This window comes from Caloenas nicobarica, chromosome 1, assembly GCF_036013445.1.
Source record: "Caloenas nicobarica isolate bCalNic1 chromosome 1, bCalNic1.hap1, whole genome shotgun sequence".
Classification (NCBI taxonomy): domain Eukaryota; kingdom Metazoa; phylum Chordata; class Aves; order Columbiformes; family Columbidae; genus Caloenas; species Caloenas nicobarica.
Window position 1 is genome coordinate 147,995,050 of NC_088245.1, and position 17,856 is coordinate 148,012,905.

General features: G+C 42.6%; 1 protein-coding gene across 8 annotated transcripts in view; it reads left to right on the plus strand.

Moving 5' to 3' along the window:
• Positions 1–17,856, plus strand: part of MAP4K4 (mitogen-activated protein kinase kinase kinase kinase 4) — a 162,628-nt gene that overhangs the window by 100,657 nt on the left and 44,115 nt on the right. For all 8 annotated transcript variants that reach the window (XM_065646818.1, XM_065646827.1, XM_065646852.1 and 5 more), the window contains exons 4-10: positions 4,588–4,713; positions 5,625–5,735; positions 8,621–8,711; positions 10,265–10,395; positions 12,745–12,799; positions 15,467–15,545; positions 17,537–17,712. In XM_065646818.1, coding sequence (XP_065502890.1) covers positions 4,588–4,713; positions 5,625–5,735; positions 8,621–8,711; positions 10,265–10,395; positions 12,745–12,799; positions 15,467–15,545; positions 17,537–17,712 — 769 coding nt within the window. The remainder of the gene's footprint in view (positions 1–4,587; positions 4,714–5,624; positions 5,736–8,620; positions 8,712–10,264; positions 10,396–12,744; positions 12,800–15,466; positions 15,546–17,536; positions 17,713–17,856) is intronic.

Here is a 17,856-nt window from a genome sequence, read left to right on the forward strand (position 1 = left end):
TAATTAAGGGATTGATTTGAATTCCTCGGCAAGCTGACTTAGGAGAGCATATAAATAATCTGGCAGGATAGATAAACTTGCTCTTACCTTCATCACAGAACACTGTTTTGTTTTATCCTTGTTTGGCTGTGTTTCCTCATTCACATTTCTCCTCATCATACTAGTAGGCTAAATAAAGTCTTCTGAAATTGTCCTGAGTTTTGCCTTCCTGACCTGTTCTGTCCCTTCAGAGGGCAGAGTCAACAGCCGGCAAAGAGCAGTGGTCAGGCAGCTCTTCCACCCGCAGGAGTGTGGATGGAAAGTCACCACTTACAGGTCCCGGGACACTTTCTCGCTGTACCTTTTAGGTGTCTTGTTTGTTTGTTTGTTTTGGTTTTTAATTCAGCTCCTGAAATTATTTTCTTGTACAACAGATCTTGGAAAGCAGTGTTATTCCCTCCTTACTCCCCTGGGTGTGTTTCTCAGAGACAGATTCTCGGAGGGGTCTTGTACCAGTTGCAGTGCTGGGGCGGGTCAGGACTGTTTTGCTTGGTCTTCTGAGACACCTAATTATGCTTAGGGAAGCACATAAAAACGGGACAGATACGGAGTGACTTTTCCTTTGGTTATGTCCTCCCTGCTTCTGGCACTTCTAGAGCTGTAGTTCCCTTCCTCTCCCTCCCTCCTGCGGTATCTGGCAAAGTGCTTCTGAATTCCTCATCTTCTAAGAATTTGTATAAATAAGCAGGATTTTCTTGAAATAATGAGGCAGGGGGGGTTACCTTTGGAAAATGTGATGAAATTGCGTAATTGAGCTGTCTAGATTAATATTCCTTACATGGGTCTGCTCTAGTTTTTATTTGACTGGGAGTTACTCCATTGGCACTGTGTTCAGATACTTTAATCATTCAGATACTGGAATCATCACAGTTTTGTAAATGGTGATGTAATGAAAGTAACAAGTTATTGATTTGCCATCTGCATGCAAAAAAAAAAAAAATCTGATATTTAGTGTGCAGTGATGAATGGAAGAGCAAGCGATGTGAAGGTTTTGTGCTCCAGCTGTAAGCAAGGTGATCGGGTGCCACAGGGTGACATGCTGAGAGGTAACACGCCTGGGTTTATTTTTAATGTGCTGATTCAAATGGTTAGAAGTGATCTTAGTGTACATAGGTAGATTTCTGTGCAGGTGTCGTATGCAGGTTTTAATCTTCCAGGCAAAGGCGTTTTGATAAAACAGCGCTGTGGTTAGAAATCCCTAGAGATGCTGACATGTCCATTTAATCTCTGAAGGGAAACACATGGAAAGGGAGAGGAAAGCCGCTCCAAGCTTGATTTAACCACATGAGTCTTGCAAAAGTATAGCTTACTGCAAAAATTGCTGGTAATCAGATGTGCTGTCACAAACAGACAGCGAATGTGTAAGTATAAAACACTTATACCAGCCCCATCAAAGGCCAGACAAAGAAGGTTTCAATGGGAGTTTGTATCCACAGATAATGGCTTAAAGTGGTAATTGATGCCAGCTGCATAAAATCACTAGGAAGGGCTCACCAGCTGCCTCTTTCCTCCAAGAAAAAAGGATGTACTTTTGTATTTCTTCATGAGAATGACAGTCTCTCTTCTCAATCGGTTTTAATTTTCCCCTTTTGTGATCCTGGCGCCTCTGCAAATGGAGGGGCTGTTAGTGGCGGTGGAGCAGCACATGCGTTGTTTGGAGGAGGTGAGGGACCCTCTGTCCCCAAGGTCAGTTCCCATGTCCAAATCCTGGGGCGGCCACCAAAACACCTTCCTCTGCACAGGAGGATCATGGCTGCAGCCTGTCCTCCCTGGAGCATGTGTGTCCATTGAGGGACCTTGTGTGGAAATGGTCTTATCCAGTGAGATATTTGGGTGGGATTTATCTCACCCTGATGTGAGACATCTGCAAGATTGGTGTCTGGATCTCGGCTAATGACCTCATCCTTCTTTTGTAGTTAAGCAGGGGAAGTAAACACTGTTAGGATACACATTGTTTGGCCTGTTTCAGTTGTCCACATTGGGATGAAATCGATTGTACCCTGGAAAAAACTGTTCCTGGATCGGGAACAGAATAATTTTGGTCTGGCGACTTTCTTTTTTGTGTGTGTGTGTGTGTGTTATCTTACACCAATTGCTGTACCACAGTGGTACTGCAGCTTTCTCCTTGCTGATTAGTCCTCATGATAGTTCCTGTCGCCACCAAGTCTTTGGGACTCAGTGCCAGGGAGTTATCGATCCACACTAAGTGGAATCTTCCAAAGCCTGGCAAGAATTACTCCATCCATTTATTTTTGTAGGCTGGAATTTGGACTGGATTATGCTGTAGGTGAGATGCTATTTGTGCTGTGGACAAATGCTCAGTCACAGCTGAAACAGGAGTTTAGGACCATTATTAGCCTTAGTTAAGGGAGCTGCTTGGGGTTGCTGCAGGCCATTGACCAGGTGCTGTGACACAGCCACAAGGAAAAACTGAAAGAGCAGTAACTGCCTGCAGTCTGCTGGCTCTGTGTGTGCCTTTTTTGGTTATTGTTTATTCCTTGGTGGTTTTGGGGGGTGTTTTTTATTATTATTTTATTTTTTCAGAAATAGATTCTGTCTAAGCATTGTCATTTTGGTTGTTGTTGCAATAGATAAACATGAACAAACTTTAGGACCTCATGCCCATTGTATTGTAAAAGTTATTGTGTTCATGTGATGAGGATAGGAAATAATTTTTCTATAAAGTCAGTATAAAATAGCAGATTAATCCAATTATACATATTAACCTTCCTGTGATTAAGTCCCAAACCATTAAGTTTAATGAAGTTCCCACTACAGTTTTTTTGCCTAAATTCAAAGTTCATTGTGGTTTCTGGTGTAGGCATGTGGGTTGTTTGTTTGTTTGTTTGTGGGTTTTTTTGCATATGATCTAAATAAAATCACACAACAGCAAGGGCAGCAGAAGCAGCCGAGGAAGCACCAAGTTAGTCTTTGGATCAACAAGCTGTTCTGGTAGTGCTTTCTCCCCACGATGCTGTTCACTGGGAACTTTGATTTACAAGACTATTTTACTCTTTTGTTTAGTGTCCCAGAAATACACAGTGTTTTACTGTAAAGATGCATCATGACAAGATTTAAGAATAGTTTATCCCTGGTGCATTTTGGAAATTCTCTCGTAATATTTTACGAGAAAGCACTGCATCGCACTATTAGTGTATATGAAATAATTGTTTGCTTTGTGGCATAGGGTGGTTTCTTTTGGTAAGGCCATGTGCACCAGTGTGTATAAATAGTTAAAGTGTACATGTATTAACATCTGCGTATGTCATGAATAGGATATTTGATTGCTAGCATGGTGCAAATTGCAGGGAAGTTTAAGGCGTAAAATTTTATCATGTAATCAGCTGTGACATTACGGGATAATCAAAATACGTGCTACCATTTCTATCAGCCTGCCACCCTAGGGAACAGAGGTTTTGGTTTCTTCCTGGAATCAGTTTAAGGTAGACATTTTCCCCCTGGATATCTAAGGCTAGAAGGTTGAGGAGCGGATGGAGATTGTGTCTGAAGGGGTAAATCAGCTGCATTTCATTCCTCGCCTTGAGAGGTGCTGGATGAGCTGGTGGTGGGATGGTGTCTTCTCCTGTATCTGCTGGCTGTCTGCTCAGACATCACCTCAAAGCCTGCCTGGATCCTTTCGTGCAGCGCGTCCCACCAGCACTTCAAAAGCGAATTGTGGGTGGTTTTAAGGAGTTGTTGAGTAGCCTTACCCGTTTTTAGCTCTTTGAAGGGATGACCTCCCTTCAGTGGAGCTGCTCTCTGCTTGGCACCTCGCTGAGGTGAGGAGAGCCGGGGAAAATCCTTCCTCCGCCTTTGTGTCCAAGCATCCTGTTTACCGCCCGGGCTCCCAGCCCTCTCTTCCCGATGGACTCACTCTTCCTCCATGGAGACACATGGAGAGGGAGGAAACTTGTGCACGAGGTGAACTGCCTGGTCCGTGCAGCAGGGGGAATTCCTGATCTCCACTTCTGCTTTCCTGCACCAGCCCAGTGCTGACGCCAAGGTGGGGGACCGGGGACCCTGTGGTCCTCACTGCGGGGCGACCCACCTCGGAGGGGCCACTTTGGCAGCCGGCTGCGCTGAGCCGCTGTCTGGCAGTTAAATAGAACTGGTTGCAGTTATCAAAATTAAAGTAAAAAAAAAAAAAAAAGAGGAAGACAGAAATAACACTCTTTTTTTTCTAAATTCACAGATTTTTCTGTTTTTCTACTTCCCTGGGTTATGTAGAATAGAAGAATGCTAGCTATGTATTTGCTTAAGGTATTACAAGCACAGGGATTTTAAAATCCTGTCCCGCTCCATCACTGAATGCAGTCCAGTGCATCCTTCATTTGCCTTTTTGCACTACTGAAAACTTGGAAGAGTAAAGCTCTGTTTCAGATCGTCTCAATAAACAGGATTTTGATGGCATTAACATGAGATGTGCTTACTGAACATGATGCTGGTATAAATTAAACTTGTAAAAAATCTACTTCTGTGAAAAAGAAGAGGAAATAAATACTTCGTATGGCGTATTAAACATATGTTTTTTGTTTTTTTTTTCCAAAGGATGAGGAAGAAGAAATCAAACTGGAGATTAATATGCTAAAGAAATATTCTCATCATAGAAATATTGCAACTTATTATGGTGCTTTCATTAAGAAAAGTCCTCCAGGACATGATGACCAACTGTGGGTAAGCAGATATTTCTGAAGCATGTTCATAAGCCTTTCCCTTTTGGATATAGTCTGAGGATGACACAAAATATCACATTATGGAAAGACAAACTAATAGAATTTGGTGCTTGCCCAAACAGATAGACAAGTGAATCACATAGGCTAATGATGCATCCTTAAGAACATGGCTGAACCAAGATTTAATGTTAGCAATGGATTTGCTCTTTAAGTAACTTTTTTCCCCCCTTTCCCAGATGGATGGTAACATGTTTCATGGGAACAAGGCAGATGAGCTGAGCAGTAAGAACGTGTGGCTCTAAAAAGAAAACTGCACTTGAAAATTTCACCCATTACATTTCTCATCCCACCTCATCTACACCCTCTAGATCAGAGATGTCCAACTCATTTTCACCAGGGACTGCATCAGCCTCGTGTTTACCTTCAAAAAGCCGAATGTAATTTTAGAACTGTATAAATGTCACTACTCCTGCTCTAGAGGACTGAAGTTTGGGTTTGAAATAGCAGGCTACAAACATCAGTGCATGTTCTTCCATAAATAAATGGGACTTAGTAAGCTGTGCTGCAATGGTGCGATCAGTTTGATTCCTCCAGCATTGGATGTGCTCTTACTCCTGTTGCTGCTAATGCATTTTGCATAGCTGAGCAAACCCAGATTCCCAGCATTAAATTACAGTGATTATATCAGTCCTTGAAAATGTGGTAACTAATGTGAGACATACTCCATATATGTCTGACACATATCAGAGACATTTGCTTTGAATCAGTTTTTCAGGCAAGAGATGTAAAATAGATTATATTCTCTGCTTCACGAGAGTTTCCAAAATCAGTGCTGCAACCTGATTACTTTGCTTCACTAGACAGCTGGGAACTGTGCTTAATGTTGGTTATATGCTGATATTTGTTTTGCAGCTTGTTATGGAGTTTTGTGGAGCAGGCTCCATCACGGACCTTGTGAAGAACACGAAAGGGAATACTCTGAAGGAAGACTGGATAGCATATATCTCCAGAGAGATTCTCCGGGTAAGGATGATAGTCTGCTCCACTTGAAAACACAGAAACAGTCTTCCAGAGATGTAGCCTAGCTTGAGTTTCTGCAAGAAGCTGTTTCTGATCAATCCCGTTAGCCATGTCATCACTTGGAGAGTGGGTAGGAGCAGATAGATGTCTGCTCCACATCATGTAACTCAGCGTGAGTTGTACTGTATTGTAGCAGCAGCCTTGCAGAAAATAACAATTTCTAGTCATGAGAAGCCAGTGGAAAAACCAGTGACCTTACCTATTCTAGCAGCTGTGAAACAGTGTCCCGAAGACAGTGTTTTTGAGAAGCTTGAGGTTGTAACAGTGTTGTATCACAGTAGGCTATGGAATGGGCTTTTCCAGATGCTCTTTCAGCTGCCTTGTTCTGCTCCTAATAAAGTCTGTGGAGGAAGGGAGCTGTTGGCCCAGGCCAGCAGTCAGGACTTCTGTGCTGCGATGTGCTCACATGTCCTATATTCCTGCAGCCTGTCTAGAATGAGCAGCTACATGGTACGTGGCTGCACGCTGTAGAGCGCTAGCAGACAGCACTGCGAAAGTTTCTCAGGAAGAGGAATGCCACTTACCAGTTTTTCTAAAACCGAAGCTTTAACTAATTACTCATCATATTTAATCTCCAGTTGGTACAGTTGAAGTGCTTTTTGAATTGGCATTTGTTTGCTGCACTAAGTAAATCTGGTATGGTTTTCTTCTTGCTTTATGTAAAAAAAAATTGCTTCCTACCCATACCACTACACAGTACGTTTGTTCAATTGCCTCATCATACATGAAGTTTTGAAGGGCTTTATGTTAAAGGAAACCGCCACTGGCTCTTGCAGAAATCAATGCTGCTGTTGTCTGGGTTACACATTTGCTCTGCCACGGCAATTTTTAAGATGGTGAGGGAGGGAGATGTTCAATTCTGGTCTCTTGCTTTAATTCCAAATGCTAGGAGAGAGTCTGGCTGCTGGTGTTTGGACACATCCATTTTAAATTGTTTAGGAAGGAGAAGTTAATTACCTACTGATGGTCATATTTCAAATTAAACGGACAGCATATTTTAATACAAGGAAAGCTAACTTCTGCAGGACTGATCTTAAGCTTGATTTGAGAACTCTGTGACCCTGGAGGTATAGCATGCTGTGTTGCATTTATCCTAGGTTCTCCTAGGTTAAAGTAGTCACCTTGCTGAGAAGAGGAAAGAATTATTTACATCAGAAAAGAGTTAGATGAAAGCTATTTTCTCATTCCTGTGAGAGATTTGTGAAAGGAGCCTTAATTGCTTACTAGCAGGAACTGGAATATCTGGAAAAAAGGAATGCTGAACTCACAATGCTATGAGACATTGCAAAACCTGATTCGACACCGAGTTTGTCAGAGGCAGAGAGGTTGTGTAACAGAAAGTTAAAATGAGCTAAAATGCCAAAGATTGGTGCAGGCGAAGACACAGGTGAGAAGGTCAACCCAGTGGATCCCTGTGTGGCTGGAAGGGCTTGGGGGCTGCAGGAGAATGGAGCTGTGTCCCTCCATCTCCTCCCAACCCTTTGCAAACCCAAATGTGTTTTTTCAGTAAACTTAGATGGTACTCTGGAGAGAACAGGCGATTATCTCTCTGGCTCGGTCAATGCAGCAGGCGGCTTTAAAAAGTATCCCGTGTGAAGCTGTGGAAAAGCCTTCATTCCTGTGAAAAATAAGACCCCACTTAGCATTAGCAGCCAGTGAAAGGTCTCGGGGACATCAGCCGTTCACTTGTTTCACTTGTGACGTGTGGGGAGGAGTTGTGGATGGTGGTTTTTTGTCATGCTCATTAACTGTTTTAAAGAAAGAAAATAGCCCAGTGGTTGTGTAGGCAAACTGATAAATGATCATTTAATGAAGAACATGTGTTAGGAAATATTTCTCTACAGCAACCACTACCCTCTTAACCTTTTGCAGCTGTAAAGGTTCTGTTTCTTTATTTTTCATAAAACATTAAAAGCCTTTGAGGGCAACATGAACAGGCAAGATGATCCCACCAGAGACTACAATTTTCCGAGCAGAGGGCTGAGGAGAAACCAAAATACAGGCAGTTGCTAAGAAGGTTGCCTGTTGTTCTCCCAATTACATTACAGAGTAAAATGCAACATATGTCTTCCTCAGCCCTCCCTCCACATGGCTAATGCTTTGGGGCATGCATCCAGGTGCTGTCTCAACAAAAAGCACCGTGTGCCAAGAGGTTTTGTTTCCTTTGGAAAGTATAGTGCTCATGCCTTTTTTTTCTTTTGCATGTGTGTTTTTTGGTGTGTTGTTTTTTGTTTTTTCTTTTTTTTTCCTGAGGAACAATTAATTATCTGGCTTCATGTTTATGGAGACTAGAGAACTGCAGCTTTGAAGTGGAGCTTTTGTTTGTCATCAGTCTTCCCTTGCCCTCAAATAAACTGCCAGTCCATCAGCCCCCCACACCCTTCTCAGGGGAGCACAAATGCATGCTGGTTGATGCTACCTCCCTTTTCCCTCCGCCTCCCTTCCTGGACTAAATTCCGGGTGACCCTGTGTGTGTCTGATGTCAGTGAAGTACACTGATGCTGATGTCATTTACAGTGTCATGGTGTGGAGACCTTCTGGTATCTGAACTTTCTTCAAGCAACAGCTGAGGGGTGTTTGCACAGTGCAGGTGCTGGGCTGTATTTGGTTACAGTGTCTGCGCAACCTGGGGCCTCTGTCTCTGCTCCATTACCAAAAGCTGTGGGGGAGAGTTCTACTACGGTGCTCCTGTGGCTCCAGTTGCACCCAGCTGCTGAGCAAGAGCCTGAGACCCAGCGCTACGGGCTTTGGGGATGCTGGGTATGAGTAGTCTGTTGCTAAGCCAGGAGCCTAACTCTGAGTGTCCTCTCCTTCCTCTCTTAACGCAGGGGTTGGCACATCTTCATGCCCATCACGTGATTCACAGGGATATCAAAGGGCAAAACGTGTTGCTAACGGAGAACGCAGAAGTGAAACTCGGTAAGTAGGCACGCACATCCGCTTCCTCATTCATTCAGCCTTTGTTTTCTAATGTTCCCAAGCTAATTTCATCTTCTAAGAGGCCTGTGACATGTTCCGTAGCACGAGCACTGTCACTGCTCCTGTGTGGACCGAGGTCCTGCACATATTTTCTCCTGCTTCAGTAGGATGGATTGCAGGTCGTTGTTGCATTTCGTTAGAAGATGTTGGCTTTCATGCCAGAATCAGTGAGGGGATTGTTTTGTGCCCCCACTGAGCCATGTGTGACTTGGGTTTGTTCTGATTCCCTTCGTTCTGGAGTCAGGAAGTGATGGGAGTCACTCTTTTATTTGGCTTAAATTAAAATAGCAGCTGCTGTGCAGGTTCTGGACACAAAAATATGATCTGAATGGCACTCTTGAGGGAGCTGCGGCATCAAGTTCAAAATGCAGTTCCAGCTCTGGCATGCCTGCTGAAAACCACTCTCATCCCTGGCCTCTTCTTTCCCTTTCAAGTGGACAAACTCCTTTTTTTTTCCTTCTCTCTAATCTGTCTCTTCCAGTTACTGCACACTTTAACCTTCTGTGTTTGTATCACGCTACATTTGCCACCTTTTTCTGGTTAAATATAGAGCCATGCTGAAGCCCTCCCACCCAGCCCACATCCCTTCTGTTTTGCATTACACCTTCCTGCAGCACGAGGCATGAGAAGACGTCCCGGCTGCTGGAGGAGGAAGCTCTCGGGAGAGCTTTCCTCCTTTTGGTCCAAAGTGGAGCACAGTAGCTCCCAAGAGCGTTGCTCTCACTGTGCTCGTTTACACCAGTTTGTCAGTGTTGCTGAGATGATGGATGCAGTGAAGCTGACACAGCCCTCCTAGAGCAGATGCCGTTACTGGTATAGAAAGACACACATCGTTATTGTCATGAGCAGGGAGAAATGAGGGGAAGAAAACACCCTGGTAATGTAATTGCGCTGTAATGAAACAGGCACCTCTTTTGCAACCCATGTGCGTGTGTGCTCAAAGTTGGCACCTCTTGGATAATCCTCATCTTTTGCTCCTATCAATGCATCTGCTCTATGCGTTACAGCAGAGAGCAATTCGCTGAGCAACACATTATTTTTGCTGTCCAATTTTAGAGCAGAAAAGGTGGACAGCTGAAAAGGGGACGTGTTGACGTGTGTGGTTTTCCCACAGTGTGAGAGGTACATTTGGGAAGCAGCTCCCTCTGTATAAGCAATGGTGCTTCGCTTCACCATTTGGGAAGGGGATAGCCCTTCTTCAGCCTCCCAAGGCAGTGTTTTTGCAGCTGCATGCTCCCTTCTATCCAGGCAGGCTGGTGAGAGGTGCAGGAGAGATGGTCATATGTGGCCGTGTCTCTTGACACTTGTAGACTAAGCATGTTGCCCGTGAAGCGCAAGGGCTTGGCTGCTTCGATATTAATCATCATATTTCTCCTCAGCATGGTCCTCCCACATGGAACATCCACAGAGTTTTATTTCCAAGTCACCTTACAGAAGTAATCACTGCATTGTTTTTCCCCTCTTATTTTATTTTACCCTTTTCCCACCCGCAGTGGATTTTGGTGTGAGCGCTCAGCTGGACAGGACAGTTGGCAGGAGAAACACTTTTATTGGAACTCCGTACTGGATGGCTCCAGAAGTTATTGCCTGTGATGAAAATCCAGATGCTACGTATGATTACAGAGTAAGAGTCTCCTGTTTACAGAAAAAAACAAAACCAAAACCAAACAAAACCCAAACGAACAAACAAAACCCAAAACCCTACACTTGCAGTGTGAATGTCCATGAACAAGGGCAGTTTTTGAGACTTTTTATATTTAGTAAGAGTAATAATATTTTGTGTAGCTATATTCTTATTACAGGAATACAAGGTATGGGTCACTGCCAAATTGTGACCTTTAACAGTTGCTATTACTTGTATTATTATAGCTTTGAGACATGAGGAGTATAGGACTTCAGCATGCTGTAGGTGCGCAGAGAAGGCAAAAATTAGTTTAATTGGAAATGCTCATGTTCTCAATTTGTATAATGATCGTACTTTAAATTGTGTTAGATTATGTCCTAGTTATTGTAGTAACCCAGAACAATGCATTTTAGGTGTTGCCTTAAATAGAATCACCGTCTGGAGAGCCAGTGAAGTACAGAAGGAGCTCTTTAAATCTGTGGCTATTCCTCATTTCAAGATACATAAATGTGTTGATAAAAATTTATCCATCACAGCGTTTCCCAACAAAGATCATTTTTTACATAGCTTACTGGAAACCAAAGTTATAATTACTTCAAAGCTGTAGTTGGCTCGATGGTATTTGTACTGCCCTTAAGAATATTATGTGAGTGTATTTAAAGTTGAATTTCTCTAGTGACAGCATTCAGTAATCTTAAAAGTTCTTCTCAGCTTGCTTTAATGAAAGCACAAAGAAAGAAAAAAGGTGAAAATATGCTTTTCAAAAAATCTTCACTTAGACAAAGGCAATTGTTTCAACTTTTAACCAAGAAAGGCAAAACAGACATCAGAAAGCATGGATTAAGGCCTTACAATGGATTTTAGAGCTGAATATCAATTATATCAATTTGCCGAGACTGATAGTGGTATTAGCTATCAGTATGTCGGTGCATGTCTAAATCTATTTAAAAAATCCAGATTATTTGAATTGGTGTTTTTGTACCTTTTGATTAAGATTGATCAGATTGATCCTATTTCTTCTGATTTAATCACATTTTACATCCATCAGCTCATCGTACTAAAGATAATGCTTTATATTTTTGCAGATGGAGTTATTAGGAAGGAAGGGTGGCTGTTAAATGATGTAATAACGAACAAAAGCTCTCTGCAATATTTCCTAATGCAGTAGTGATGTGAAAAATAACTCCTTCTGTCTCTGAAAACACCTGTTTATTTTTCCTGGTGGAGCCCGTAAGGCTCTTTCCTCCCAGAAATTCATGGTTGAAAAATTTTGTAAGAACAGGAGCTTAAATGGCTGGGTTGGACCAAGAGAAAAGATTGCCTTGCTGGGTCTGCAAATGCCATTGTTAGAAATGCTTCTCTGCTTCTAGTACAAGAAGAGCTTATTTGAGCATTAGTCTTGACTAATTTTTAGAAAAAGTCATTATTGTGACCAGAAATGAAGGCTGCATTGCTCAGGAGCAAGCTCTCTTCCAGCAGCCTCCTCCCGTATTTTGCCCCTTAAGCAAAGCGTCAGTCTCTGGAGCTGGTTCCTCACCAGGACTCTGACACCTCTCACCTGTGTGGGACCCTCCTGGCTCTCACTTGGGCTTTCCCTGTTTGGGGGCACTGGCTAGAGGTGGCACCTCGAAAGACTTCTGCTGGAGGACTCTTGTTTCGTAAGGTTTCGAGCAAAGCCGAGGTGCTGGGGGAGGAGCGTTTGCTTTGGCTGCCAGCAACGTGTCCAACAGGGGCTTCTTGCGAGCTTAGCAGTGGTGACTATTCCCCTGGAAAAAACTGTTATTTGATTACTAGGACTAGAAAAAAATTCAGGACTGGGTGTATTCCACTAATCTGTATTTGTTTGTTTATTTTCTGGTTTAGACACTGAAAAAAACTTGCCAGATTTGATGTGTTGTTTTTTTTTTTTTTTTTTTCTTTTTTAATCAGCAGTCTTCATATCTCCATCTTTTGTTTGGCGGAATAGGTACAGTGTTTTCTGTGAGTCTACTACAGGGAAATGTTAAATCCCTTGTAAACAAGGACTGAAAATTCTGTCATTTGATAGACTTAGCTTTGGGGCCAATGTATTTTTGATTGTCCTAATATGAATATATTTTTATGTGTCATTAGAAAGGGTTGTTTGTATACTCTGTATGAATACACACATGCATTCGTGTATATATATGTATCATATGACAAATAGGACTTTATAATACTGTTACAAAAAAACCCAGTAAGCTTATATTATTTAAACAGCCTTGGTATTTGGTTTCAGTCTCACCTACAGGACCTCTGTAAATAGTACTCTCTGACTGTCTGAATGGGTAAATCCACCTACTAACATACGGTCTCTCTCTTTTTCTGCAGAGTGACCTTTGGTCATGCGGCATTACAGCCATAGAGATGGCAGAAGGAGCCCCTCGTAAGTGATACGTGTGCTTCTCCAGTGGGCTGATTAAGACTGAAACGTATACTTGGGAGATGCTGGTTGTAATCTAAGCCTAGCTTTGAGGTTTCTGAAAGTATCCTCATGTTATTTCTGTTCTCTTTGGTTTTGCCTACCCTATAAATATAAAATCCCATAAATAGCAATGCTTTTGATAAAGATAGGATTCTGTTTAGGCACTACAGTGTAGACTGCAGTAATTTAATTTCTATAGCAGGAGTATTTGGAAGCTAATTGAGCATCAGACTTCCTTCCTATGGGTAGTATATTGTGCTTTGGAGTTGTGTCCTCATTTGTGTATGGCCTGGCCTGGGATTCTGAAACCTCAGCCAGGGAGAGGGGCAGTGGGGCCTCGAGTAAACGGACCTTAATGAAAAAAGCATCTGTAACGATTGTTTCTGTGTCAGTTTTCCGTCGGTCTGGGTAATGCTCACATTGCTTCTCCTTTTGTTTCCACTTGTTGGTGGACAGCATTGATCTTCCTTAGCAGTGACATGGCTTAAACTGTAAATCCATCTTCAACACCAGAGTACTGAAATTAATGCTTCCTGCTTGAGAATAGTCATCAGTTGATATGAGCATTTGTGAGAGAGGAGCCTGGAAAAAAAAAAGCTATAAAAAGTTGTGCATGTTTTCTCTTCACATACTTATTCTTTCTGAGCATCAAGGCAGACAGCAGATACATGCGAGGAGGACAAAAAGATTTAAAAAGAAAATAAGTTAAGCATGATGTTTTGGATTTTAATGGTATTTTTTTATTAAGTCCTTAATAAACTAGAAAATATGCTTACCCCCAACCCCAACTGGAGCTCTGTATTTAAAAAATAACAGCCTAAGGTACCTAAGAATGAGTTAATTTTTTATACACATAAACAACCACCATACCACAGCCCAACTTGAAACCTCTATCTTTGAAATAATCACGTTGAAATGAAGTATTGATATTTTCCTAGCTAAAAAATGGTCATTTTATTATAGCTGCTGCCTGATTTTTTTGCTGTTGTTGTTGTTAATGTACAATTTATAAATCGAAGCACGATGCTCTTGTTTTGATTTGTGTTTTAGGCAATCTGATGGTTTGAGTTTCGTTTTTTTTCCCTTCCTAATTGCACGTTTGCATGAATGCCCATGTGGGAGCTGTTCCCAGGACACCTCAGCCAGTGCTGTATTAACAGCATTTGAGCTACCACTTGACCTCCTTTTTGCTGTACCTTTTTTTTGTTCAGTGCATTGGATTGCCTGGGTGGCTTTCAATTAAAAGCTATGTCTGTGGGCTTTGTAAGCTTGGAATTGGACAATAATATTTTTTTCATTTTCAAACTGAAGCAGAGCTTGGCCTCTCTCTGTGTAAAAGCACAAGAGGGGCATTTGAGAAGTAAGCAAACAATGTCAGGAAGATGTGCCGGGGAGGTTTAGTTTGGACATGAGGGAAAGGTTCTTCACCCAGAGGGTGGTGGATACTGGAACAGGCTCCCCAGGGAGGTGTCACGGCCCCAAGCCTGACAGTGTTCAAGCAGAGACTGGACAAGGCCCTCAGACACATGGTGTGAACTGTGGGGTTGTCCTGTGCAGGGACAGGAGTTGGACTCAGTGATCCTTGTGGGTCCTTTCCAGCTCAGGACGTTCTATGATTCTGTGATCCAATGTAAATGCTGACCAGCTCTTAATTTTGCCTGTCCTCTGGTGTGTGGGCTCTGCCTCCTCCTCCAGCGGTGGCTGAAGAGTCTGTCTCTAAGCTTGGTGGTCTCATGGGATCCACAGGCATCCAAGGGGCTTCTCTGCCAAGTTTGTGGCCCCTTATTTCTGATTCCAGAATCTTCTTCCCATCAATCTGTTTCTCCTGAATTTCTGTTGTGTGGAAAACATTACCTCCTTGTACAGTGATAGTTCAGGCTGTTCAGGCTGAGACTGATGGTGTGAGGGGTCAAGCATAGGAAGATGGTAAAAACAGAGGATTTGCTTCTAGTGACCTTTCTGGGGCAGCCTTCCCTCTCTGCTCCCTTGTTTCCCCGTGTTGGCGCTGCCGTGGTGCTTTGCCACGGAGCAGGAGGAAAGGCTGTCTGGCAGAAATCCCACTAAGTGTCCTCTGAAACCAACAAGACCTTTTTTGACAGAAGTCATGGGTTTTCATGTCAGTTCTGCTGGGAGTCCTTTTTTGGATACAGACCCTAACATGCTTCAAAACTGCCACACCTTAAAGAAAATCTCCAAGTCTGGAGAGCAAAAATGAGGCATCCTCTGTAGTGAGAGAGAAGAACAGGTGGAGGGAAGTTTGTATGAAACAGTAACTGTGTCATTCTTTCCTTCTGCCATCATCATCTCCCAATATTTTATTGACCGGAGCGTAAATTAGATGATTTAGGGCTGGAGAAAGGCCATGTACATATGTTCCCATCATGGTTGATTCTGAAGGTTAATCTGTGCCTTGATCTCTTTCTCTTTTTGGGGCTGCCCTTGGCACACTGAGCTGTGGAATTATTGTCATTCCGGGCTAATTCCATTTAGCTGTGTTGCTGTATGCATTTGCTGCATGTGTGGTCGGGATGGTGGGAACGGCCGTGGAGGCTGAAGCCATGCTATTGACAGAGAGCAACTAAGCCAATGTCTGTATGTTTCTGTTCGGTTTTGTTTTCTTTCCTTCAGCACTTTGTGACATGCATCCCATGAGGGCACTCTTTCTGATACCCAGGAACCCTCCCCCACGGTTAAAATCCAAGAAATGGTATGTATTAGTTATCTCTTGTTTGTAGCCGTTTTTGTAGTGTGATGTTTTCTCGTGTCTCATCTCATGCTGTTTTGTTACTGCTTCCACAGAACTGTAAAGCAATTTAAGTTAGCAAAAATCACTCTATTGTCCTCTTCTGTGCCACTGAATCAAAGCATGAAATAAAAAGCGTGCGTTGTTTATTTAGTTCTGTTTGTCCTAGAGAAATTTTATCTCAAATTGTATGAAAAGAAAAAACAAGCTTTCTTTTGTGACAGAGTAGCATCTGTATTAAGGTGACAAATGAACCCATATTTTTTTAAAAAAAAGCTCCCAAAGCCCTCTTAATATGCAGTATGTTTTCTCAGATGTATCGTAACACAGAAACAGAACACTACTATAGCGTTCTAGTTGCTAAGTTGAAAGGGGCTATTAAAACTAATGAAAGCTTTTACTATAATTATTGTAAACGATTGAAATTGAATGTGCACTTCTTGCCAGCTGAGAAGAATCTATTCGTATCGGAGGATTTCCTCCCAGATACTGGTTACAACTGGCACGTATGAAACAAAAATACTCCCTAGAAAGAGGTTTCATATAGATTGAATGTTATCACAGGACGCTGTGATCCTCTCAAAATAATGAAGTGATTTGACTGCCTGTTCAATATCAACATAATTTAAACTTGGCTTGCTTGCTGGGCTTGGTCTTCGCTTGAATTGACTTGTTTATGCACTTGTACTGTCAAGGCATCCCTCTCCCTCTTGCTTTCTACATATGTAAAAGGAATAGAGATGCATATACAGTATTTGCATAAGCTTTTCATGAACTTTTTAATTTAGAATAATAACACTTAAGGTGTGAGGAATCAAACAAACAAACAAACAAAAACCAAACACCTTGAATTCAGCCTCTTAGATTGCAGTAGGAAAGTGAAGTAATGGATGGAAACTCCTGTTGTTTTTACCCTTAACCATGTAGTGGAGGTGTTTGCCACCTAAGCACAGGAGTGGGTTGAGAGCCCTTAGCAATCAAAAAGTGACTCTGGCCAAAGCCAGTGTTGCTGTGGCTCGAGTGTTTTGATAGTGTGCTCAGTGGCAGGTTATGAGAAGATAGGCCAAATGATGAAAAATGCAGTTTTGAATATTTCTGGCGTTTTGCAAGGTGGCTTGTTTGGTGACTTCTATCTGGAGAGGTCCTCTTTCAAGAGTTCGAATGAACTGCAAATTTAGGGAAGTGGTGTTCCAGCTTAGCTTACTCCCATACCTGTCACTTTATGTGGTGCGCAGGAGGAGCTCAGTTCAGTTCATATCCTTTAATTGCGTCAGTGAGAATTTGACCCTAAGTGCCTGTGTTGAACAGACAACGCTGTTCAACACCCACCTCTTCTATGAGGATTTTTTTGTGTGTGGCTCTTCAGCTAAAGAATAAAATAATCTTACATTCTCGCAGACCTAACTGTGTGAGCCCAGGTGCATACAAAAGCAACGCGGTGCTGCTTGTGTCAGGAGAATGTTGGCCGCAGTTCTTGCGGCTTTTGGTACGGCTGTTCTGAAGCAGATGTGCCCTTAGATAGCATGGGCAGGTGGAGACACACCAGAGCTGCCCTACCTGTGCTCCAAGCAAGCTGGATGCTACCCAGCTCTGGTCCAGAAGTAGCAGAGCTGGGTTTGTATCATTTACTTTCACTAACAGATCCTACCTTTCAGGGCAACTATGCCTGTGAAAAGAGGGTACGTTACTGTGAGGCTGTGCCTAAGCACTGCAGGTATGTGGGTGTCGCTCTGTGTCCATCCAGCCCAGTGCTCAGCTTGAGTAGGCTCAACTCGAGCACACTCAGCTCTGTTTAGGGGGCTCATTTGCAGACAGCACTTTTACCATCCTCTGGGATGTGCTGCTCTTTGAGGAAAGCAATTAGACTTTGAGGAAGAACAGAAAAAAAATGTTTGAGTAGAGCTTTACCTGTGAACTTGTTTTGGTTATGTTTTTTCCCCTCCCTGCTTTCTCAGGTCAAAAAAGTTTTTCAGCTTTATAGAAGGTTGTCTAGTGAAGAATTATATGCAGCGACCTTCTACAGAACAACTCTTGAAACATCCCTTTATACGTGACCAACCAAATGAAAGGCAAGTCCGAATCCAGCTTAAGGACCATATAGACAGGACCAGGAAGAAGAGAGGAGAGAAAGGTATGCAGCTTCAAAAATAAAATATTCAGCTTGTTAAAAATACATATTTTTGTCCTGCTTTGCATTCTAATCCTGTCTCCTAGAAAAGCTCCAAACAACCCAAACCCTTAAAAGGTTCTTTTTTTAAGGCTTTTAGGTTTTGCT